The 24316-nt window shown below is 44.9% G+C and overlaps 1 protein-coding gene across 1 annotated transcript; it reads right to left on the bottom strand.

The window, feature by feature from the left end:
• Positions 1 to 4238: 4238 nt before the first annotated feature.
• REG4 (regenerating family member 4) lies at positions 4239 to 23760 on the bottom strand. The gene is made up of 5 exons (XM_055586860.1): positions 23694 to 23760; positions 16032 to 16129; positions 11871 to 12008; positions 10242 to 10347; positions 4239 to 4306 (listed from the first exon to the last, which is right to left on the bottom strand). The coding sequence occupies exons 1-5, from the start codon at positions 23758 to 23760 to the stop codon at positions 4239 to 4241; spliced, it is 477 nt and encodes a 158-aa protein (XP_055442835.1).
• Between the last annotated feature and the right edge of the window lie 556 nt (positions 23761 to 24316).

Raw genomic sequence — 24316 nt, 5'->3', positions numbered from 1 at the left:
GATGCATCTCTCCAGTTGAAGTTTAGGCATCTGATTCTGAAGTCCTGCCATGGGATCTTAGAACAGACTTCCCAAAGAATGGCTGTTTATCCCCAGAGTTTCCCCAGTGGCTCAGCGGTAAAGAAGCCACCTGCAATGCAGGAAATGCAGGAGATGCAGGTTTGATCTCTGGGTTGGGAAGATCCCCTGGTATAGGGCATGGCAACTCGCTCCAGTAGTCTTGCCTAGAAGAATTCCATGGACAGAGGAACCTGGTGGGCTACAGTCCATAGGGTTGCAAAGAGTCAGACACAATCGAAACGACTGAGCACACACACAGGCACAGAGAACAACCTTACCTTTCTCAGCCCATGTGTCCCCAGGGCCACATACAACAGGGCTGTGTAGCTAGTGCACTGCAGAAAAGTACATGGCTAAGGCGGCAAGTTGGGATTAAAATCTAGCTGCTTCGTTCCAGCGGTCCATGGGGCTCTGCCTCCCAGGAGGCGCACAATTCTTGTTTATTCCCTACAAAAGCAACACATTTGCTAGCAGTGGCCCTGTCCTTTAGGTGAAGTTAGCCAAACTCCTGAGCCTTAGAGAAGTTACATGTGATAAAACTTAGCTAACTAAAGGCAAAGGAGAAAAGGAAAGATATACCCTTCCAAATAACAGCAAGGAGAGATAAAAAAGCCTTTCTCAGGGATCAGTGCGAAGAAATAGAGGAAAACAATAGAATAGGAAAGACTAGAGACCTCTTCAAGAAAATTAGAGATACCAAGGGAATATTTCATGCAAAGATGGGCACAATAAAGGACAGAAATTGTATGGACCTAACAGAAGCAGAAAATATTAGGAAAAGGTGGCAAGGATACAGAGAAGAACTATACAAAAAAGATCTTAAAGACCTAGATAATCACAATGGTGTGATCACTCACCTAGAGCCAGATATCCTTGAGTCTGAAGTCAAGTGGGCCTTAGGAAGCATCACTACAAACAAAGCTAGTGGAGGTGATGGAATTCCAGCTGAGCTATTTCAAATCTTAAAAGCTGATACTGTGAAAATGCTGCACTCAATATGCCAGCAAATTTGGAAAACTTAGCAGTGGCCACAGGACTAGAAAAGGTTAGTTTTCATTCCAATCCCAAAAAAAGGCAATGCCAAAGAATATTCAAACTACTGCACAATTGCACTCATCTCATACACTAGCAAAGTAATGCTCAAAATTCTCCAAGTGAGGCTTCAACAGTATGTGAACCAAGAACTTTCAGATGTTCAAGTTGTATTTAGAAAAGGCTGAGCAACCAGAGATTGAAAGAGGAGAGTGAAAAAGCTGGTTTGAAACTCAATATTCAAAAAACTGAGATCACGGCATCCAGTCCCATTACTTTATGGCAAATAGATGGGGAAACAATGGAAACAGTGACAGACTTTATTTTCTTTGGCTTCAAAATCACTATAGATGGTGACTGCAGCCATGAAGTTAAAAGACACTTGCTCCTTGGAAGAAAAGCTATGACCAACCTAGACAGTGTGTTAAAAAGCAGAGATATTACTTTGCCAACAAAGGTCCATCTAGTCAAATCTATGGTTTTTCCAGTAGTCATGTATGGATGTGAGAGTTGGACCATAAAGAAAGCTATGCACTGATGAGTTGATGCTTTTGAACTGTAGTGTTGGAGAAGACTCTTGAGAGTCCCTTGGACTGCAAGAAGATCAAACCAGTGAATCCTAAAGGAAAAAAAAAGGCCCTTCCTGGCTTTATATTTTGATCACAACTTTGGTCACCTTCTCATACTACTTTATCTACTTATTTAGTTAATTGTTTTCTTATTTGTTTATTTACTTATTTAGTTAATTGTGACCCCATAGACTATAGCCCACCAGGCTCCTCTGCCCATGGAATTCTCCAGGCAAGAATACTGGAGTGGGTTGCCATTTCCTTCTCCAGGGGATCTTCCTGACCCAGGCATTGAACCTGGGTCTCTTGCATTGCAGGCGGAAGCTTTACTGTCTAAGCTACTAGGGAAGCCCAATTTCAGGTAGGGGGCTTAGTTATTGTTATCTCACCAAGATGTTTTAAGTTGGTGATGCTTTTCAGTTGGAACTCTTTCTAAATACATTTTAAATGCTTTTCATATATTTATAGAATGACTGTTAGGTTTTACTTGGCTTTCATTGCTGTACCTGCTAGTTTTTACTCTTTGGATTTTTATTTTGTTCATGTCTTCTTCTTTGCTATCATGATGTATTATTTTTCTTTGGAGAGTGTAACTGAATTAGAGGAGGTAGGTAAACCATGGGCTTCCCTGGTGGCTCAGATGGTAAAGAATCTGCCTGTAATGCAGGAGACCTGGTTCAATCTCTGGGTCAGGAAGATCTGCTGGAGAAGGGAACGGTAACCCACTGCAGTATTCTTGCCTGGAGAACTGCATGGACAGAGGAGCCTGGTGGGCCGCAGTCAACAGGGTCACAAAAAGTCTGACACAACTGAGCAACTAACACACACAGGTGAGCCATGGCGTCTTTTATCTCTCATATGTGCCACAGTCAGAAAAAAACTAAGAACCTCTATCTTTTGGGAAGATTGTTATCCACTTTTCATTTAAATTATTTCACTTCTGGCACTTCATCTAATAAGGTTCTAACATGACTCCTATCTGTCTGGTAATCCCTGTTTATTTACCATCTCCATCATGGAATCTGATACTTTGATTTCCTGACAGTGACTTGCCCCAGAACCCTCTTGGGAGTTGGTGGTTTCTTTTTGCTGAAGCTAACTATATGCTTTGTAAGAATGACCTTTGTCCATCTGCCTGTCATCTTGTCTGAACTCTCACTATTAAAAGATTTATCCTTTGTGTGAACAAGCTATTTAATGCTTCTGGGGAGCAATACATCATTTCTGATGTTTTCTTTTGACAACCAAAATAGTGACAAGGTTGCAATGGAAGAAAGGGCGAAGAAAGGAAGGAGAGCAGGGAGAGGTGGGTCGGGCTGATGCTCTGTTTCATTTCCTCTCTCTTCTTTCAGTCCACGCTTGGCAGATGGACTTAGCCTGTTTATGTGATAGGGAGCATCCTCAGGTCGGGAGGTAGAATTTTGTGTTCACTGCTCAGCAGTGCAGTGTGGATGAAACAAGTGGCCACACAGCCTAACTTCAAGGCCAAGCCACATGTCGTTTCCTCTCTGATCATGTTTGTTGCTAAGAAACGGGCATGGGATCACACCAAAGTCACTTTTTCTGTAACTGTCAAGTCTGTATTGTTTCGTTTTTACATTGCCAAGTAGATTCCTGACCTAGGGAGGGAAAAAATTACCTCCTCGGCGTTGGAGCCACCACCCCAAACCTCACAAGGCAATGAGATTTGAGCAAGACATGAGTTGTCAGCACCCGGAAAGACAAGAGCACCCAAGGCCAGGTCAGCCTGGCCAGCCAGGTCAGTCCCCTGCACCTGCTTAGACTGGTAGCTCCCCTCACAAGCTGCAGGGCTTACGCCGAAACAACCTCCCACCCACTCACTCATGCTTAGAGGTTGGCCAAGTGTGCCAGCTCCATCTCTCCTCTATCTAACCACGGCTGCAGCTGGGGAGGAATTATGCTAAGGAGGTGGAAAGCAAATACTAGGAAGAAGGAAATGAAGAAACACTTGGGTGTGTTTTCTGAGTCTTATTTCACCTTTTCACTCTCATCGCTACTGAACTGGAACAGAACAAACGTCTCTGCATACAACCATTCATTTAAAAATGGCCCTGAAATTTTATGGTCTATATCTACCTAGCAGAGACTTTCCTGACAAATGGAAATGTTCCCATGACAAATGGAAAAATAAGCAGATGGCTAAGGAGGTGGGTGAGAGCAATAGAGAGAGGGTAGAGGAATGCAGAAGCTGAAGTGGGCAAAAGGCTTTTTCCTGAATTTCTTCTCTTACCATCAAATCTTTATTCCTGATGGCCAAAGACCTGGCTCTTTCATCAGTGGGAGAGGCACCCCTCATCTGCTAAAGATAGTGGAGGTGGGGAGGAGGAAAAGAGAGTACTATGGAAAGGGATTGTGGGGTGAATATTTCAAGCTAGAAGACACTGTCATACCAATGTTGACATCCCTGCCTCTGAGCTTAAAATGTCAGTGGAATAAGGGCTTCATCAGTCTTAGTTGCTATGTTTACTCTTCGAGACAATGATCAGATAGGCAGCATGGCAGAGAAGGAAGAAGAAAGGGCCTTGAGCCAGGCTTGGCCGGATCTGGATTCTTGCTCTAGGGTCGGTACTTGCACAGGAAGTGTTGGCGCTTATCGCATTCTTTTCTGGTCCAAGTTAAAAAATCTGCAAGAAAATAAACAGATATTTAAATCCACCCACTTGCTGTGTTGAGTTTATCAGCATTATCTGGGTGTTTGCTTGAACCCATGGATAGGGTACAAAAGTTTGTGGCAGCTTGACTAGGATGTCAATAGTCAAAGCTATGGTTTTTCTAGTAGTCATGTATGGATGTGAGAGTTGGACTGTAAAGAGAGCTGAGCACCGAAGAATTGATGCTTTTGAACTGTGGTGTTGGAAAAGACTCTTGAGAGTCCCTCGGACTGCAAGGAGATCCAACCAGTCCATCCTAAAGGAAATCAGTCCTGAATATTCATTGGAAGGACTGATGCTGAAGCTGAAACTCCACTATTTTGGCCACCTGATGCAAAGAGCTGACTCATTTGAAATGACCTTGATGCTGGGAAAGATTGAAGGTGGGAGGAGAAGGGGACAACAGAGGATGAGATGGTTGGATGGCATCACCGACTTAATGGACATGAGTTTGAGTAAACTCCAGGAGTTGGTGATGGACAGGGAGGCCTGGCATGCTGAAGTCCATGCGGTCTCAAAGAGTCAGATACAACTGAGAGACTGAACTGAACTGACCTGACTAGGATGTAGTGCCCAGTTGTTAGGTCAAACACTAGTCTACATTTTGCTGTGCAGGTATTTTTCTATTTAGATGTGATTTAAAGGCCACCCACTCCAGAATTGCGGCCTGGAGAATTCCATGGACTGTACAGTCCATGGGGTCACAAGAGTTGGACATGACTGAGCAACTTTCACTTTCATTTGCATTTAAATCAGTAGACTTTGCATAGAGATTACCCTCCAAAACTTGGTAATCATCTCATCAATGAAGGCCTTAAGAGAAAAGACTGAGGTCCCCAGAGGAAGGAATTCAGACTACTCTCAGCCTCAAGCCTACAACATCAACTTGCAGGAACATCCAGCCTGCTGACCTGTGCTGTGAACCTCAGATTTGCCAGCCCCCACAATTGCATGAGGGCTTCCCTGGTGGCTCAGCTGGTAAAGAATCCACCTGCAATGTGAGAGACCTGGGTTCGATCCCTGGGTTGAGAAGATCCCCTGGAAGGGAACGGCTATGCACTCCAGTATTCTGGCCTGGAGAATTCCATGGACTGTATAATCCATGGGGTCACAAAGAGTCGGACATGACTGAGTGACTTTCACTTTCACAACTCCATGAGCTGATTCCTTAAAATAAATTTCTCTGTCCCCCATGCTCTGTCTGTCTGTCTCACTCTACCTTCTCTTTCCTTTGTTTCTCTGGAGAACTCCAAGACAAGCTAAAAGAAAAATAATTTAAATGTCACACACAATTGCAGATGCTCCATACCAGCATTGCTTTTGAGGAAGGGAGGGCTTGACATTTTCTTGTTGTTGTTGTTTTATCGCTAAGTCGTGGCCGACTCTTTTGCAACCCCATGGACTGTAGCCCATCAGGCTCCTCTGTCCATGGGACTTTGAAGCATTTTTGAGGAGAGGTTCAATTTTTTTTCTTCCAAAAAATAAGCTCCACAGAATGGCTTGCCAATCTGGTGTGTCTACCACTGAGCGATGAGTTGCTCCCCAGTTGGCTGTCTGCCTGGCTTTGACTTGTAGATCTGGCTCTGGCACTGGCACCAGGGTGTGTCAAGTTGATGGGATAAGAGCCTGGGACGGGGTGCATGGAGGTACAGCCAGGCAAACCAAGGTGAGGTGCCTGGTTCTCAGGAGGAAGAGGAGATAGGTCCTGACCACTCCCTCAGCCACAGGGCCCAGAGCTGGGCCACAGAGTGTAAATGAGATGGAGATGCAAACATTCTGGGCATTGCCAAAGTGTGGGGCAAAGAGAGCATGGCACGAGCTTCTAACGACCATGGGGAACGCAGCAAGCTCCCCAGTGGGCACTAACTTAGGAAAGTGTCTCTTCTCCCTCATTCCTCTGTCAAAGAGGGGCAGGTTCAGGGAGGGGTGTAGGAGACCATACTCGCCTCCCTTCCAGGCCATGAAAGCCACAAGCCAAGTCTGCACAGTAATAAGCATCTGACATATATTGGGCTTCCCTGGTGGCTCAGCTGGTAAAGAATCCGCCTGCAATGCAGGAGACCCGGGTTTGATCCCTGGCTAGGGAAGATCCCCTGAAGAAGGAAATGGCAACCCACTCCAGCATTTTTGCCTGGAGAATCCCAGGGACAGAGGAGCCTGGTGGGATATAGTCCTTGGGATCGCAAGAGCCGGAGTTAATGACTAAACCACCACCACCACCACGATGATTAGTATTATTTTTCCCTCTATACAGAGTGGCGTCTGAGGCACAGAGAAGTAAGGAATCTGGTCAAGGTCACACAGCTAAGTGAAGGAACTAGACTCCTATCCCAGGCATTCAGAATACAGAGCCCAGGGCCTTGACCTAAACTATATTAAATATGAAATTTATTTTTCGGTTGTAGAACCCTAGTTATCATTACTCAATATCTCATGGTGAACCAGTAGGTAACTCAGGAAGCACTGTGAAATACAATTTTCCAAAGGGTCCTGGTCTTTTTAAACAGAAAAAAGGAACAAGTTCAATCACACAGAGAAGCACACACATGGAGTGTGTGCGGCTGTAATTGGGGACACTAATATTATACCTTGTGAGTCTTAAACAAACTATATAGCCCCTGAGTTGGTGAAGCTAAATCTGTTATATAAATATAAAGTGACATTGACAGGGCTGAGGGGAATACGCTTTTGAATTCTACCTTCACCAGTTTCTAATCCTTGCTTCCTTCCTTGAGCTTTTCTGCCCCGAGAGCCTGTATCCTGAGAGTGGAGAGCTGGGCTGAGTGAACGAGAAGAGAAGTGTCCCGTGGCCTGGTGTTCTCAGGTGGACGACTGGCTTCTGGTTCCCATACAGGATACTTCATTGTTGGGAACTTTGCTGATGTGGACACAGACTGACAGTGTCAGGATTTTGTTTGAGAGCTTTATCTGATTGAGACCTTAGAATCACGGGAGGGACCTTGGGAGGCCATGGTTCCCGCTCCCCTGGAGCTTGGTCTGGCATCCAGCCCTAGGGATTCTGATGCTGTCAGTCTGAAGCGATCCCTGAAATTCATATTTTTTAAATGTTCCTTAGCTGACTCTCATGTGCCATGAGCCTCTTTTAATACTTTTTAAAAATTTTAATTATTTATTTTAATTGGAGGATGACTACCATATCGTGATGGTTTTTGCTATATATCAATATGAATCGGCCATAGGCATACATGCAGCATTCCCATCCTGAACCCTTCTTCCACCTGTCTCCCCACCCTATCCTCTAGGTTGTCCCAGAGCACCGGCTTTGAGGGCCTTGCTTCATGCATCAAACTCGCACTGCTTATCTATTTTACATATGGTAAAGCATGTGGTTGGTTCAATGCTATTCTCTCAAATCATCACATCCTCTCCTTCCCCCACTGAGTCCAAAAGCCTGCTCTTTGTGTCTGTGTCTCCTTCGCCGCCCTGCACATAGGATCATCAGTACACCTTTCTAGAGTTCATGTATATGCATTAACATGCAGTATTTGCCTTTCTCCTCTTTAATGCTGCGGCTGCAATAACAACCCCATGAGTGTGTGCTCAGCTGCTAAGTCGTGTCTGACTTAGCCCTCCAGGCTCCTTCTGTCCATGGGATTTCCCAGGCAAGAATACTGGAGTGGGTTGCCATTTCCTCTTCTTGGGGATTTTCCCAACCCAGGGATCGAACCCATGTCTCCTGCATTGGCAGGCAGGTTCTTTACCATTAAACCGCCAGGGAAGCCCCAATATCAACCACAATGGCCACTTTTGCTTGGTTAACTCTACTGATGGGTTTCTCACTACTTTCTAGGGTATCTCATTATATTTTTGGACCGTGCTGACTGTTCAGAATATTTCCTTAGCTTGGATAGAAATTTACATTTTGGTAGCTTCTACATATTGGTCTTGGTGTATTCCTTCCATCAGAGATGACTTATTCCTTAAACAGCAGCTGTAGTCCCTTCGAGACTGTGGGAAGTGCCTCCTTGGTCTGTGATATGACCCACTTACCTCTGAAGGTTTAGTCTCCACATGTTCATCACTTTGCTGTCAGAAAGTTTTTGCATATAATCTTTATTCTTCAGACAATGGTAAACCTGTTCCACATCCCTTTCCACCTGAGTCCCAGTACCTGAGTCCTCAGTCCTGGCCCTTCCCAGGCTCACCCCCTGGCTAGTGGGGGAATCCTGGTGACACTATAAAGGCCTTTTAAACACACTGGGATGTTCTCTTTCAGATCAAGCATCTTTTACATCTTTGACATTCTGTTTCCTTTCCATGTCATTTATTAGCTGTGGTTCTCATATAGGAGTGATTTTGTCTCACCAGGGGATATTTAGGGCTTTCCTCGTGGCTCAGATGGTAAAGAATCTGCCTGCCAATGCAGAAGATGTGGGTTTGATCCCTGGGTCAGGAGATCCCCTGGAGAAGGGAATGGCTACCCACTCCAGTACTCTTGCCTGGCAAATTCCAAGGACAGAGGAGCCTGTCAGGCTACAGTTTATGGGGTTGCAAAGAGTTGGACATGACTGAGCAACTAACACTTTCAGGGGACATTTAGCAAAGTCTGCGGACATTTTTGGTTGTTACAACCTGTGTGTGTGTGTGTGTGTGTGTGTGTGTGTGTGTGTGTGTGCTGCTGGTATCTGCTGGTTAGTGACTAGGGAATGTTAACCCTACAATGCACAGGGCAGCTCCCACAACAAAGCATTACCTACTCCAAACAGCATTTGTAGCAAGGCTGAAAACCCTAACATATCAGCATGAAAAGCAAAGCTTGAAGGCAGGCAAGAGAACTGAAGAGGCTGCAGTGACGGTGTCCAGCCTGCAGCCGAGGTTCTGGGAACTATGTTCTGGGATGAAACTCAGAGAATATGAGCGAAGAGCAGGCAAAGCGAGGTTTCCAGGGCTTATGGGGAACCCTGACTATAAAGAAGCCCGAAAGCAGTCACACTTATTTGCTCCCTGTAGTCTGGGTTTCCCCAAATATGACATATTTCCCCCTCATGGTACAGCACAGAATTTTAAGATAAACAGAGACACAGATGTAGAGAACAAACGGATGGACACCTAGAGGGGAAAAGGGGAGGGGATGGATTGGGAGATTGGGATTGACATGTACACACCACTGTGTTTAAAATAGATAACAATGAGAAGCTACTGCGTAGCACAGTGGGAAAAAAAGAGGGGTCAGTCTGCTCATAGGCCATATATTAAGTTAATCTTAACAATGGATTCCAATATACAGTGGGTGCAGACCAACACTATTTGATTCCACTTACACGAGATACCTAGAATAGTCAAACTTACAGAGTCAGAAAGGTCATTGGTAGATGCCAGGGATGGGGTGGGGATAGGGATGTGGGGAGAGGGAAGGGGAATTTAGTGTTTAATGGGGACAGAGTTTCAGCTTAAAGAGGTGAAAAATTTGGGAGATGGAGGATGGTGAGAGTTGCACAACAGTGTGAATGTCCTTAGTGCCACTGAGCTATACAGTTAAACGTGGTTAAAACAGTGTGTTTTCTATTATGTGACTTTTACTATGATAAAAAAAAAACATAAAAAAGAGAATGTGAAAAAAAGTGAATGTAATCATTTGCTGTATAGCAGTAATTAACACAACATTGTTAATCAACTATACTTCAGCTAAAACGACTTATTGAAAAATTTTTAAAAAAGAAAAAAGTGATTGGAGTAAAAGAAAATATTGATAACTGAACGGCTGGTACACAGATATGGCAAAGATTGTGAAATGGTCACAAATGGTCAGTGAGTAATGTCTGGGACGAGGCCTCTGTCCTGTAGAGTTGTGGGTGTGAAATGGTGCAGAGAGGAGTCAATGTCCAGCTTCGCTCTTAACAGGAAAGAGAAGGAGCTGGGATTCAGGAAGAGATGTGGTAGAACTTACAGGTCTTGGCGTCCATCTCAGCACAGTACTTGTTCTCACCCACGGACTTGCCAGACAAGGATCTGTAAATATACATGGCTCCATCGACCCACTGCCAATGATGCTTCTGCAAACGACAGGAGATGGGAGACACGTACGTTAGCCTCCCCACCTGCTCACCGCCCAGATGGTCACCACAGCCCGCTTAAACACAGCGTTCACTGTAAAACTTGGGAAAGCACAGAAATGTGTGAAGGGAAAATAGAAAATCACTCCATTTAACCTTCAGGAAGACAACATTACTAATATTTTACCATATTTACTTGTGGTATAACCATTTTTATCTATCACAATATTTTTATGTACTGAAAAATGTGGTAGCCTTTAAAACATATATATTCAATTTTGTAGTATTTTGCTTTCCAAACATTTGTTAATGGTAAGAATATACCACAATTTACCTTGCTCATTCTCCTATTGATTGATGGTCATGTTGTTTCCATTTTACAATTACTGCAAAGAATACAGCTATGAACAATTTTATTTGTAAAGCTGTTTCTGCACTTAAAATTATTTTTTAAAACTAGAATCCCAGAAGTAGAATTAATGACCAAGGGGCATGAATATTTCAAGGATATTCAAATGCATTTCCAAACTGCTTTTCAAAAACAGTTCCATTGTAGGAATTTATACCCTCATTTACTGGGAAATTTCTCCTTATCTTAAAAATACTATTCATTAAGACAAAGCAAACATCTAGTAATCTAAGTCAAATTATATTGTTATTCTAATTTGTATTTCTTTGATACATTCATTGCACAATTCATTAGGCAGTTTACTAGCCGTAGTCATGAAGGTAAAAAATTAAATTTAAAAAAATCTGGTAGAAATTCCTTCAATTAAAAAAATAAATAAAAATCAGATAGAAATAGATGTAAATATTTATCTTATCTTTGAATGAGAGAGCTCTGGTTGATAGCAGTGTGAATACTAACAATATAAAATTAATTGTATAAATCATTTGTAACATCTATAGCAAAGTTTATTAAGAAACACAAAGTCTAGGATTTTTCTCCTTGTATTTTTTGTGCTTTTTTTGGTTAACATAGAAGCTCCACAAAGAATCTACAAATTGCAGGTCCCACACAGAGACTTCAGCAACCTCACATGTCATTTCTTACAAAGAGGTACTGAGAGGGGTAAAATGAAAGACCAGTGAAGAAAGTTAAGGAGGGCATAAGACACATGACCGCATCTGGTGAAAAGCTTAACTGAAAGCTTTCCCCTTTAACTCAAGATCTAATTGGAATTTAATTAAGCGGGATCTCACAATGAGACTCTGTGTGTGTGTCTGTGTTTATTTGTATATGTATATACCCCTATATACTTACAGAAACCTCTTTTGAAAGGCTCTGGGGAGCTGGTACTTTTGTGTTTGAAAAGGTTTGAGAGGGCTCTAAATGGGTAGGTCTGTAAGTGGAGGACATTGCTTTGTCCCTAACCTGGAAGCCTTGGCCTCTATCAGTTGGAGGCAGGTGACTGAAGATCTGTTGTGTGTGTCCTTGCCAGTGGGCCTGGGCCCATTTCCCAGACAGGAGCTATCTATCTGCTTTTCCCACGGGGCCATGAGTGCGCCAGGTCTGAGGTTACCTTCTGTGGGTCATGCAGGCCAATCCACACCGGCTTGTTTCTTTGGTAGGCACCTATGTACTTTGCTATGGTGCTGGCTTCCTTTAAATTCAGGACAGATGCCAAATGGGCTCCGTTTCCATATGACTGACACTCGAGCTGAGGGCAAGGAGGAGATATGAGGTTTAAAAACATAGCCCACAACCTAAATGTCCATCTACAGACAAATGGATGAAGAAGAAATGGTATATCTTTTTTATGGTTGAGTAATAGTCCATTATGGGCTGAGTAATAATGGACTATTCAGTTCAGTTCAGTTCAGTTGCTCAGTTGAGTCCAACTCTATGTGACCCCATGAATCGCAGTACGCCAGGCCTCCCTGTCCATCACCAACTCCCGGAGTTCACCCAAACTCACGCCCATTGAGTCGGTGATGCCATCCAGCCATCTCATCCTCTGTCGTCCCCTTCTCCTCCTGCCCCCAATCCCTCCCAGCATCAGAGTCTATTGCTGCTAAGTCACTTCAGTCATGTCCGACTTTGTGCAACCCCACAGACGGCAGCCCACCAGGCTCCACTGCCCCTGGGATTCTCCAGGCAAGAACATTGGAATGGGTTGCCATTTCCTTCTCCAATGCATGAAAGTGGAGAATGAAAGTGAAGTCGCTCAGTTGTGTCCGATTCTTAGCAACCACATGGACTGCAGCCCACAGTCTCCTCCATCCATGGGATTTTCCAGGCAAGAGTACTGGAGTGGGCTGCCATTGCCTTCTCTGAGAGTCTATTACTCGGCCACAAAAAAGAATGAAATAATAACATTTGTGGCAACATGGAAGGACCTAGAGACTATCATACTAAGTGAAGTAAGTCAGACAAAGACAAATACCATATGATATCACTTATATGTGGAATCTTAAAAATGATGCAAACAAACTTATTTAGAAAACAGAAACAGACTCACAGTCATAAAAAACAAACTTCTGGTTACCAAAGGAATCAGAGGGCGAGGGATAAATTCGAAGGTTGGAATTAAAATATACATACTACAATATATGAAACAGATAAACAACAAGGATCTACTGTATAGCACAGGGAACTCTACTCAACATCTTGTAAAGACCTATAAGGGAAAAGAATCTAAAAAAGAATATATTGATAGAGGTGTATGTATACCTGAATCACTTTGCTGTACACCTGAAACTCCTGGGATACTGTAAATCAATTGTATTTCAAGAAGAATTAGAAAAAAAAAAAGAAAAGCACAGCCTTCCCCTCAGAACCCTAGCTCAGCACGCAGCATGCACACACAGCCCCCACCGCCTCTCGGGACAGAAGACTTCCTGTCATCATGGGAGAAAGCACAATGTCACAGGTGTGAGGTCCCCTCGAGGCCAGGTCACGAGCTTTAGGGCCAGGAGAAGTGCCTGGGGTCCTGGACTCGCCTCTCATTTGTGTATGTGACCGTGACAAGTCCCTGTACCTCTCTTCCTCGTCTGTAGAATGGAGGACATAATTATGGCTACACAAGGGAGTGGTTACGAGGATGGAACTGTCATAATGATGTATTATAGTAATACACTTCAATAAGTCTGAGACCACGGATTGTAAAATGTGCTATTCTCTAACTAGAAACTTAGTGCCCAACTGAAAAAATCATTTTATATCCACACATTTTACAGACAGACAGAGACACATACTTTATGCTCTCCTGGGCTTTGTTACAGGATCTGCCTACATGATAAAACTTAATTTAATAAAAGCATGGTTTGACTGTGGTTGCTACTCTAATGCTTGCCTTTGAACTTGCTCAGTATTAGATGTGGTTACTGTTTCATGATAATTTAGTCCTGGAGGAGGGCATGGCAACTCACTCTAGTATTCTTGCCTGGAGAATCCCATGGACAGAGGAGTCTGGTGGGCTACAGTCCATAGGGTCGCAAAGAGTTGGACACGACTGAAGTGACTTAGCAGTCCTCACACTAAGTGCCAGCCACTTTACAAAACCCAAATGTTTTTACATCCATAATTTCATTTGCCTTTCAAATTTGTGAGGTGTGGAAGCTGGATTCCCAGTCCATGTTTAGGGAGTGTACCAATCACAAAGATTGCTGGGACAGAAAAGCAAACAGGCTCAGTTGGTTTACATGATATTTTCCCTGTAAGTTCACATGGCTAGAACCCAGAGCTCTGCTTCTTCGGTCTGCGATTGGGTTTACCTGTCATTTTCATGCCAGCTCCATTGCCTCCAGGAGTTTTGTGAACTAAGATAGCAGCTAGGAATCAAGAAACACAGAGCTGTGGGGTCAATTTCTCCAGTCTTTCCTGACACCTTCTCTGCACTCTGGTTCAGGAGTGGTTAACTCTGCTAAGGCTCGGTAGCAATGTTATGGATTGTTTTTGCCTTGAAAATCTGAATTGAGCATCTACCATGTGCCAGAGGTTTTTTGCAACAACCCCAACAACCCCATGGAATGAAAGCATTATCCCCATGTTACAGAAGAAAACTGGTAAAGTGAGGTATAGCTCTAACTAATGCCTGGCAAAGCGTGATTTAAACGCACACCTATATTATTCCAATATAGACTTGGACTTCCCAGGTGGGCTTCCCAGGTGGCTCAGTGGGTAAAGAATCTGCCTGCGATGCAGGAGACACAGGAGAAGCAGGTCAATCCCTCAGTTGGGAAGATCCCCTGGAGAAGGGCAGGGCAACCTACTCTAGTATTCTTGCCTGGAGAATCCCATGGACAGAGGAGCCTGCCGGTTATAGTCCATGGGGTCGCAAAGAGTCGGACATGACTGAAGTGACTGAGCACGCATATTATTCCAAAGCTCCCCAGGTATCTTCCTCTTTGTTATGGTAGAATTAGTGTTGGGCTCTCTGGGGACAGGCAGTACAAATGTCTGAGGCCATTGTGGGCCCAGATTGTACCCCATATCCCCACTGGTCTCCCCAGTCGGTCACTCCAGTAAAACAACCACAATTCAGAGAAACAGCAGCCCTGACTCCTCACATTCCGAGGTAACTTACTCTGACTGGCTAGGTGGGTATCTCTTAGGAAAGCCTCAGTGAAATGAAACCAATGCATTTGTTGAGTTGTGGGGTCCCTAAGGCCTTCCATGTGTTCAGAATGCTTCACTCTCTGTCAGGTGGCTCTGAAGCTGGTAAATCTTGTACAGCAATTCAAGTTGTTCTTTCTGTAAGTCCCTCATCTCATCCTCTTTGGCTTAATGTGCTTCTGTCTTTTTCCCTGATAACGGACTCCCCGAGGGGAGGCTGTCTCTGGTTCATTCTCATGCCTTTGCAGCAACCCCAGGGTCTGGGCCTGTAGCATGCTCTCCATTGATTTGTCATTGTTCAGTCACCCAGTCGTGTCCAACTCTTTGCGACCCCATGGACTGCAGCACGCCAGGCCTCCCTGTCCCTCACCATCTCCCAAAGTTTGCCCAAGTTCATGTCCACTGCATCAGTGATGCCATCCAGCCATTTCATCCTCTGATGCCCTCTTCTCCTCCTGCCCTCAATCTTTCCCAGCATCAGGGACTTTTTCAATGAGTCAGCTGTTTGCATCAAATGACCAAAATACTGGAGTTTCAGCTTCAGCATCAGTCTTTCCAATGAGTATTCAGGATTGATTTCCCTTAAGATTGACTGGTTTGGTATCTTTGCTGTCCAGGGGACTCTCAGGAGTCTTCTCCAGCATCACAGTTTGAAGGCATCAATTTTTCGGTGCTCCATCTTCTTTATTGTCCAACTCTCACAATCACAACTGTACATGACCACTGGGAAGAACATAGCCTTGATTATATGGACCTTTATTGGCAGAGCAATGTCTCTGCTTTCCAACACACTGTCTAGGTTTGTCATAGTTTTCCTGCTTAAGAAGCAAATGTCTTCTGATTTCACAGCTGCAGTCACCACTGCAGTGATTTCAGAGCCCCCAAAGAGGAAATATGTCACTACTTCCACCTTTTGCCCCTCGATGTGCTGCATCGATGCTTACAACATTAGAGGAGTTGAAAGGGTAACCCTCTTCTCTCCACTTCACCTGCCAGGTGACTTCTCGGAACACCAGGGAAGGACCCTTGAACACTCAGAAGGACCTTCTGAGTTGAATGATACCTGGAGCTTCGGGTGTTCCCTTGCTCTAGAGACACCTCTCTGAGCATGAGCCAGATTTCTTACCTCAGCCTCGGACCAGTTCCTCAGCTTCCGGAAGTATCCATAGCAATATGACCCATGGTAAAACCAGCCGGTAGCACAGCTAGGTCTCACGATAATGGCTGTGCACAAACAAAAGCAAATACAAGTTACAAAGGAAAGAAAAAGCAGTTCAGCACCTTAGCCAGTTTAAGACCCAGGTCCCCTTGAAGGAGGAGAGCCTGAGCGTCCTGGAGGAAGGCTCTCTCTCAGCTGCCACATCTTTATACTGTTCTCCTTTCTCCTAGCATCTCCAGAGGGGGCTGTGGTCTTTTACCAGAGTACTTCAGCACTGGGGAAAAGGAGATAATCAGATCTTTGAGGATACGGGACACTGGCTCTGAACTGACACCGATTTCAGGAGGCCCCAGACATCACTGAGGTCTTCCAGTCAAGTAGAGGTTTATGGAGGTCGAGCAATCAATGATGTTTTAGCTCAGGACTATTTTCCACGGACCCAGTGGTCCTCCAAGCCCATCCCTGTGCTAATCTCCTCAATAATGGAATATGTAATTGGAATAAACATCCTCAGCAACTGGTAGAATCCCCACACTGGTAGCAAGATCAAACAGATGTAATTCAAGAGATCACAAGAGTGGATGAGGGGCATCAATTGGTAGTTTTAGGCATTATAGGGAGCAAGTGGGTTTTTCTTTTTTTTAATCTAGGGGAATGCACAACCAGTTAGATGGCAACTTGGCAGGAACTTGAGAATGGGGGGCTGTAAGTCAGTAGCCAGGGGAGGGGAACATTTTAGGCTAAGGGGGTGGGTGAGCCAAGAATTGGCAGCAGGAAGAGTAAGCACTTAGGTTTGCCTTACATGTAGAGGACCTGTCAGGCAACCACTATAGAAAACAGAAGGAGAGAGTCAGGGCCCAGAAGCCAGGGAAACCATGATTCAGAGAGAAGCGCAAACTCTTTCAGCTAGTGGACTGATGAATGGACCATGGCACTGAAACTGCTGGAAATGCAGAGGACCCAGGTAATGAAGGGGATGCTGAGCTAGTAAGTCTGGACTTTTGCCAGTGTGGCTGCTCGGTAATGCTGTGGATGCGTGCAGGAGTCTTTGCACCCCAGCACATGTCCCCGGACTGCTGTGGTCACACAGCCTCTCCTCTCTCCTCGGGCAGATGACGCTGCTGTCACTTGCCTGCCTTATGCTTCTGTTCTACGTCATTGTGTGTGTTAGCCCCTCAGTCGTGTCCAACTCTTTGAGACCCCATCGACTGAGGTCTGCCAGGCTCCTCTGTCCATGGAATTCTCCAGGCAAGAATACTGGGGTGGGTTGCCATTCCCTGATCCAGGGGATCTTCCCAATCCAGGGATCAAACCCCTGTATCCTGCATTGCAGGCAGATTCTTTACTGCGGAGCCACCAGGGAAGCCCTGTTCTACTTCATTCCTTGCCTACAAATCTCCTCTCCTACAAATCTCCTGTTGCTTTCAGATAAGCTCTCCACTCAGCTGGGCATTCAAGGGTGTTCACAGCCTGGTCTTATGGCCCTAGTGAAACACAGCTTCCTGTGCAGCGGCCCCAGCTGCAGCTTGGAACATGACGCTCATGGTTGACGTAGATCCTTTGCTTGTGCTCTGCTTTGTATCTGTGAATGATGGACAGTGACTAACCTAGTGGAGGCACAGCAAGAAAAGTTTCAATGTCAAAGTGTCTCTTTTGCCCTTTCCTGCTTGCCCATTTTGTTTCCCTTTAACCTTGCCTGTGTGCTAAGTCACTTCAGTCGTGTCTGACTCTCTTTGGGACTCTATGGACTGTAGCTCACCAGGCTCCTCTGTCCATGGGATTCTCCAGGCAAGAATACCGGAGTGGATTGCCATGCCCTCCTCCAGTGGATCTTCCCGACCCAGGGATTGAGCCCACATCTCCTATGTTTCCTGTGTTGGCAGGCAGCTTCTTTACCACTAGCACCACCTGGGAAGCCCTCTGTTTAACCTTGAAAAAGCCTAACTATAGGCATTAAATCACTAGGCAATTTAACCTAACTCCTGACTTACGCTCTCCTGAATGCATACTACGCCTTGTCTAAACTGCTGATTGTTTTCCTAAATAAAAAGAAATAAAAATGAAGAATTCAGAAGTTAAAAGATGCTGTTGTTGTTCAGTCACTAACTCATGTCTGACTCTTTGTGACCCCATGGACTGCAGCACACCAGGCTTCCCTGTCCTTTACCATCTCCCGGAGCTTGCTCATACTATGCCCATCAAATCGCTGATGCCATCCAACCATCTCATCATCTGTTGTCCCCTTCTCCTCTTGCCTTCAATCTTTCCCAGCATTAGGGTCTTTTCAAATGAGGATGAAAAGTATTGGAGCTTCAGCATCAGTCATTTCAATGAATATTCAGGGTTGATTTCCTTTAGGATTAACTGGTTTGATCTCCTTGCAGTCCAAGAGACTCTCTAGAATCTTCTCCAGCACCACAGTTGGAAAGTATCAGTTCTTCAGTGCTTATCCTTCTTTATGGTCCAACCCTCACATCCATACGTGACTACTGGAAAAACCACAGCTTAGACCATATAGACCTTTCTCGACAAAGTGATGTCCCTGCTTTTTCATATGCTGTCTAGGTTTTCTTAGCTTGTCTTCCAAGGAGCAGGAATATTTTAATTTCATGGCTACAGTCACCATCTGCAGTGATTTTGGAGCCCAAGAAAATAAAATCTGTCAGCATTTCCACTTTCCCCCTATCTATTTGTCATGAAGCAATGGGACTGGATGCCATGATCTTAGTTTTTTCAATGTTTCTGCCACTTATTTGCTGTGGGACTCCAGGACATGACAACTCTCTGCCTTTGTTTTCTCCTCTGGAACTGAGGATAATGACAATCTACTTGACAGGGTTATTATGGGGGTGACTGGAATGCCTGGAACAGCTCCCGGGACATAGTAAATGCTCCATGAGGGGTGAAGTGGTGGGAGGCAGAGCGGCAGCCCCAGCAGAGCAGCGCAGTCTGCCCCTCCAGGAGCTCACGCGTCTCTGTCAGGGAGCTGTGGCCTTGGCTCTAGTATCGTGAGGTGAGTGGTGAGGTGATGGGGGAGGAAGGAGAGGAAAGAATGAGGCAGAGAGACAGACAGTCATCGACACACAGAGACTCGGGCACAGAGACCAGCAGAAAGTTAGTAAGAGACAGAGACACCAGGGTGAGTGGGAAGACAGCAAGAGACAAAGAGAAATACACGGAAAGGGTCAGAAAGACACAGAGAGGCTCAGAGGGAGCTGAACAGAGTGACGTGGACAGAAACTGAGAAGGACGCTCAAAACAGACACAGGGCAGGGAAAGAGAGCGCACTGGCTGTCCGGCCTTAAGCATGACCCAAGGTGCTTTGCCCTGACCCCTCTAGGTCCTCCAGTGTGCCGCTGGGAGCTCTGCTCTCACTACCTGGATTCAGGAAAAAATACAGTGCCTGGTGGTGGAGAATCTGCTCACACATTTGCCCACAGGATGCCAAGCAGAGTCACTTCAGAGTTCGAAAGAGAAATCAAGGAGAACTGAACGAGGAGCACCTGGTGTGAAGCAAGGGGCCTACTCTATTGGAGTATAGCTGATGAACAATATTGTGAGAGTTTCAGGTGAACAGTGAAGGAATTCAGCCATATATATATATGTGTGTGTGTATATATATGTATATATGTGTATCCATTCTCCCCCAAACTCCCCTCTCATCCAGGCCGACACACAACGTTGCTCAGAGTTCCCTGTGCTGTACAGTAGGTCCTTGTTGCCAATCCATTTTCAGTAGAGCAGTGTGTACATGCCCATCCCAAACTCCCTCACTGCCTCTCCTCCCCCCACCCCCCCTTCTTGGACAGCTCACTCTCCACAGCACAGTTTGAGCAAATTTTAGAGCAGCAAAGCCCTAACTACCCAGGCTGTTGATTAGAAATGGCCATGGAACGTGGCCTGCTGGGGGAGCTTGAGGGCAGCCTCCCCTAGTCTTTCACACGCTATCACGTTCCAGAGAAAGTGGTTGAGTTCCCCAGGTCCTGAATGGCCGTAGATGGTTGAGAGAGCTGGTAGCTGGACCCGCAGACTTCAGCCACGAGCACCAACATGAGGCCCCAAGAACCCTGCTTCTCTTTGCATCTCCTTCCACTCACTCTCTTCCTTGGCCTAGGTATCCGTGCTGGGAGAAGTCCTGGGTCATGTACAGCCCTGGGCCCTCTCAGGAGGCCTCTTCTCAATAGAAGTGCTGCTCAGGCGAGTTTCTTCACTCCCTGTACCACATTCGACACCAGCAGGGCCTCTGCAGACTGTCAAAGCAGCCAGGATACTTATTCTTAGCTCATATATGCAGCTTTCCTCCCCTGCTTTCTCCACTGGTAGATTCTAGGGTATTGTTTACTACCTCACAGATGTGTTACTTTGGTATTTTATTTATAAAATATTTTATTTTTGTTTATTTATTTATTTGTCTGTGCCCAGTCTTAGTTGCAGCATGTGGGATCTTAGTCCCCTGACCAGGGATTGAACCCGGCCACCTGCATTGGGAGTGCAGTCTTTGCCACTGGACCAGCAGGGAAGTCCTGACATGTGACTTTATACTTGATGCTCCCCAGGGATTGCACCCTGGTCTCCCGTATTGCATATGGATTCTTTACTAGCTGAGCCACAAGGGAAACCCAAGGGAAACTGGAGTAGATAGCCTACCCCTTCTCCAGCAAATCTTTCCAACTCAAGAATTGAACTGGGATTGTCTTTTTCATTATAGGGGACTGGAATGGAAAAGTAGGAAGTCAAGAAACACCTGGAGTAGCAGGCAAATTTGGCCTTGGAATACGGAATGAAGAAGGGCAAAGACTAATAGAGTTTTGCTAAGAAAATACACTGGTCATAGCAAACACCCACTTCCAACAACCCAAGAAAAAACTCTACACATGGACATCACCAGATGGTCAACACTGAAATCAGATTGATTATGTTCTTTGCAACCAAAGATGGAGACGCTCTATACAGTCAACAAAAACAAGACCAGGAGCTCACTGTGGCTCAGATTATGAACTCCTTATTACCAAATTCAGACTGAAATCGAAGAAAGTAGGGAAAACCACTAGACCATTCAGGTATGACCTAAATCAAATCCCTTATGATTATACAGTGGAAGTGAGAAATAGATTTAAGGGCCTACATCTGATAGATAGAGTGCCTGATGAACTATGGACGGAGGTTCGTGACATTGTACAGGAGACAGGGATCAAGACCATCCCCATGGAAAAGAAATGCATGTCCGGGGAGGCCTTACAAATAGCTGTGAAAAGAAGAGAAGTGAAAAGCAAAGGAGAAAAGGAAAGATATAAGCATCTGAATGCAGAGTTCCAAAGACTAGCAAGAAGAGATAAGAAAGCCTTCCTCAGCGATCAATGCAAAGAAATAGAGGAAAACAACAGAATGGGAAAGACTAGAGATCTCTTCAAGAAAATTAGAGATACCAAGGGAATATTTCATGCAAAGATGGGCTCGATAAAAGACAGAAATAGTATGGACCTAACAGAAGCAGAAGATATTAAGAACAGATGGCAAGAATACACAGAAGAACTATACAAAAAAGATCTTCATGACCCAGATAATCACGATGGTGTGATCACTGACCTGGAGCCAGACATCCTGGAATGTGAAGTCAAGTGGGCCTTAGAAAGCATCACTACAAACAAAGCTAGTGGAGGTGATGGAATTCCAGTGGAGCTATTTCAAATCCTGGAAGATGATGCTGTGAAAGTGCTGCACTCACTATGCCAGCAAACTTGGAAAACTCAGCAGCGGCCACAGGACTGGAAAAGGTCAGTTTTCATTCCAATCCCAAAGAAAGGCAATGCCAAAGAATGCTCAAACTACCGCACAATTGCACTCATCTCACACGCTAGTAAAGTAAGGCTCAAAATTCTCCAAGCCCGGCTTCAGCAATACGTGAACCATGAACTTCCTGATGTTCAAGCTGGTTTCAGAAAAGGCAGAGGAACCAGAGATCAAATTGCCAACATCTGCTGGATCATCAAAAAAGCAAGAGAGTTCCAGAAAAAGATCTATTTCTACTTTATTGACTATGCCAAAGCCTTTGACTGTGTGGATCACAATAAACTGTAGAAAATTCTGAAAGACATGGGAATACCAGACCACCTGGCCTGCCTCTTGAGAAATCTGTATGCAGGTCAGGAAGCAACAGTTAGAACTGCACATGGAACAACAGACTGGTTCCAAATAGGAAAAGGAGTATGTCAAGGCTGTATATTGTCACCCTGCCTATTTAACTTCTATGCAGAGTACATCATGAGAAACGCTGGACTGGAAGAAGCACAAACTGGAATCAAGATTGCCAGGAGAAATATCAATAACCTCAGATATGCAGATGACACCACCCTTATGGCAGAAAGTGAAGAGGAACTAAAAAGCCTCGTGATGAAAGTGAAAGTGGAGAGTGAAAAAGTTGGCTTAAAGCTCAACATTCAGAAAATGAAGATCATGGCATCCAGTCCCACCACTTCATGGGAAATAGATGGGGAAACAATGGAAACAGTGTCAGACTTTATTTTTCTGGGCTCCAAAATCACTACAGATGGTGACTGCAGCCATGAAATTAAAAGACGCTTACTCCTTGGAAGGAAAGTTATGACCAACCTAGATAGCATATTGAAAAGCAGAGACATTACTTTGCCAACAAAGGTCTGTCTAGTCAAGGCTATGGTTTTTCCTGTGGTCGTGAATGGATGTGAGAGTTGGACTGTGAAGAAGGCTGAGCACTGAAGAATTGATGCTTTTGAACTGTGGTGTTGGAGAAGACTCTTGAGAGTCCCTTGGACTGCAAGGAGATCCAACCAGTCCATTCTGAAGGAGATCAGCCCTGGGATTTCTTTGAAGGAATGATGCTAAAGCTGAAACTCCAGTACTTTGGCCACCTCATGCGAAGAGTTGACTCATTGGAAAAGACTCTGATGCTGGGAGGGATCGGGGGCAGGAGGAGAAGGGGACGACAGAGGATGAGATGGCTGGATGGCATCACTGACTCGATGGACGTGAGTCTGAGTGAACTCCAGGAGTTGGTGATGGACAGGGAGGCCTGGCGTGCTGCAATTCATGGGGTCGCAAAGAGTTGGACACAACTGAGCAACTGAACTGAACTGATCCTGCATTGCAGGCCGATTCTTTACCAACTGAGCTATCAGGGAAGCCCTATTTTTGTTTATTTCTTTATTTGTCTGTGCCAGGTCTTAGTTGCAGTATGTGGGATGTTAGTTCCCTGACCAGAGATTGAACCCGGCCACCTGCATTGGGAGCACAGAGTCTTAGCCACTAGACCACAAGGGAAGTCCTGACATGTGGCTTTATACTTGATGCTGGACCTATATGTGTATTGGAGCCATCTCTCCAACTAGTCTGTATGCTCTTTGCAAACTGGAATCCCCCAATATGTTCAAATAGGAAAATAATGCACAAAACACTGGGTAGTCCTAATTATAGTTATCATTTCTTGACTGCCAAGTGACAGGTACTTTAAATACATTACCTCCACCCTTCACAATAAATTTGCAAAATAATTATTATAATCTACACTTGATTGATGATGGTTTCACTACGGCTTACAACCATACAAAGAACACTGACTGTGGGCTCAATTCCAGCTTAGTGACTGATACTCACCATCCAGGACTTCAGTGCTGATTACACAGCTCATCAGAAAAACCAGCCACATGCTTTTCAGAGCCATCTTCCTCTTCCCCCAGGGACAGAAGTACTTCAGGAAGCACGGATCTCAGAGTCCTTTCAGTTTTTCCTTGATACTCCTGAATTCACCCAGATCTGAAATTTCAACACATTTACACTAGTGAAGTGGATCCAGGAATTTATAAAAGCCAAATTAGTAAATGTATGCTTCTCAGTCGCTCAGCTGTGCCCAATTCTTTGTGATTCCATGGACTGTAGCCTGCCAGGCTCCACTGTCCCTGGGATTTTCCAGGTAAGAATAATGAACTGGACTGCCGTTTCCTCCTCCAGGGGATGTTCCTAATCCAGGGATCAAATATGTGTCTCCTGCATTGCCTTCATTGGCAGACAGATTCTTTACCTCTGTGCCACCTAAGAAGCCCAAATCATAAATGAAGGAAAAAATATTTCTCTGGCTAAACCCAAATTATACAACAAAGGGAATTTGAAAAGATACATGCACCCCAATGTTCATTTCAGCCCTGTTTACAATAGACAAGACATAAAGAAAGTGAAAGTCACCCAGTCATGTCTGAGTGACTCCTTGTGACCCCGTGAAC

The sequence above is a fragment of the Bubalus kerabau genome, chromosome 6 (assembly GCF_029407905.1).
Source record: "Bubalus kerabau isolate K-KA32 ecotype Philippines breed swamp buffalo chromosome 6, PCC_UOA_SB_1v2, whole genome shotgun sequence".
Lineage (NCBI taxonomy): Eukaryota > Metazoa > Chordata > Mammalia > Artiodactyla > Bovidae > Bubalus > Bubalus kerabau.
This window is presented reverse-complemented; position numbering and strand designations above follow the sequence as displayed.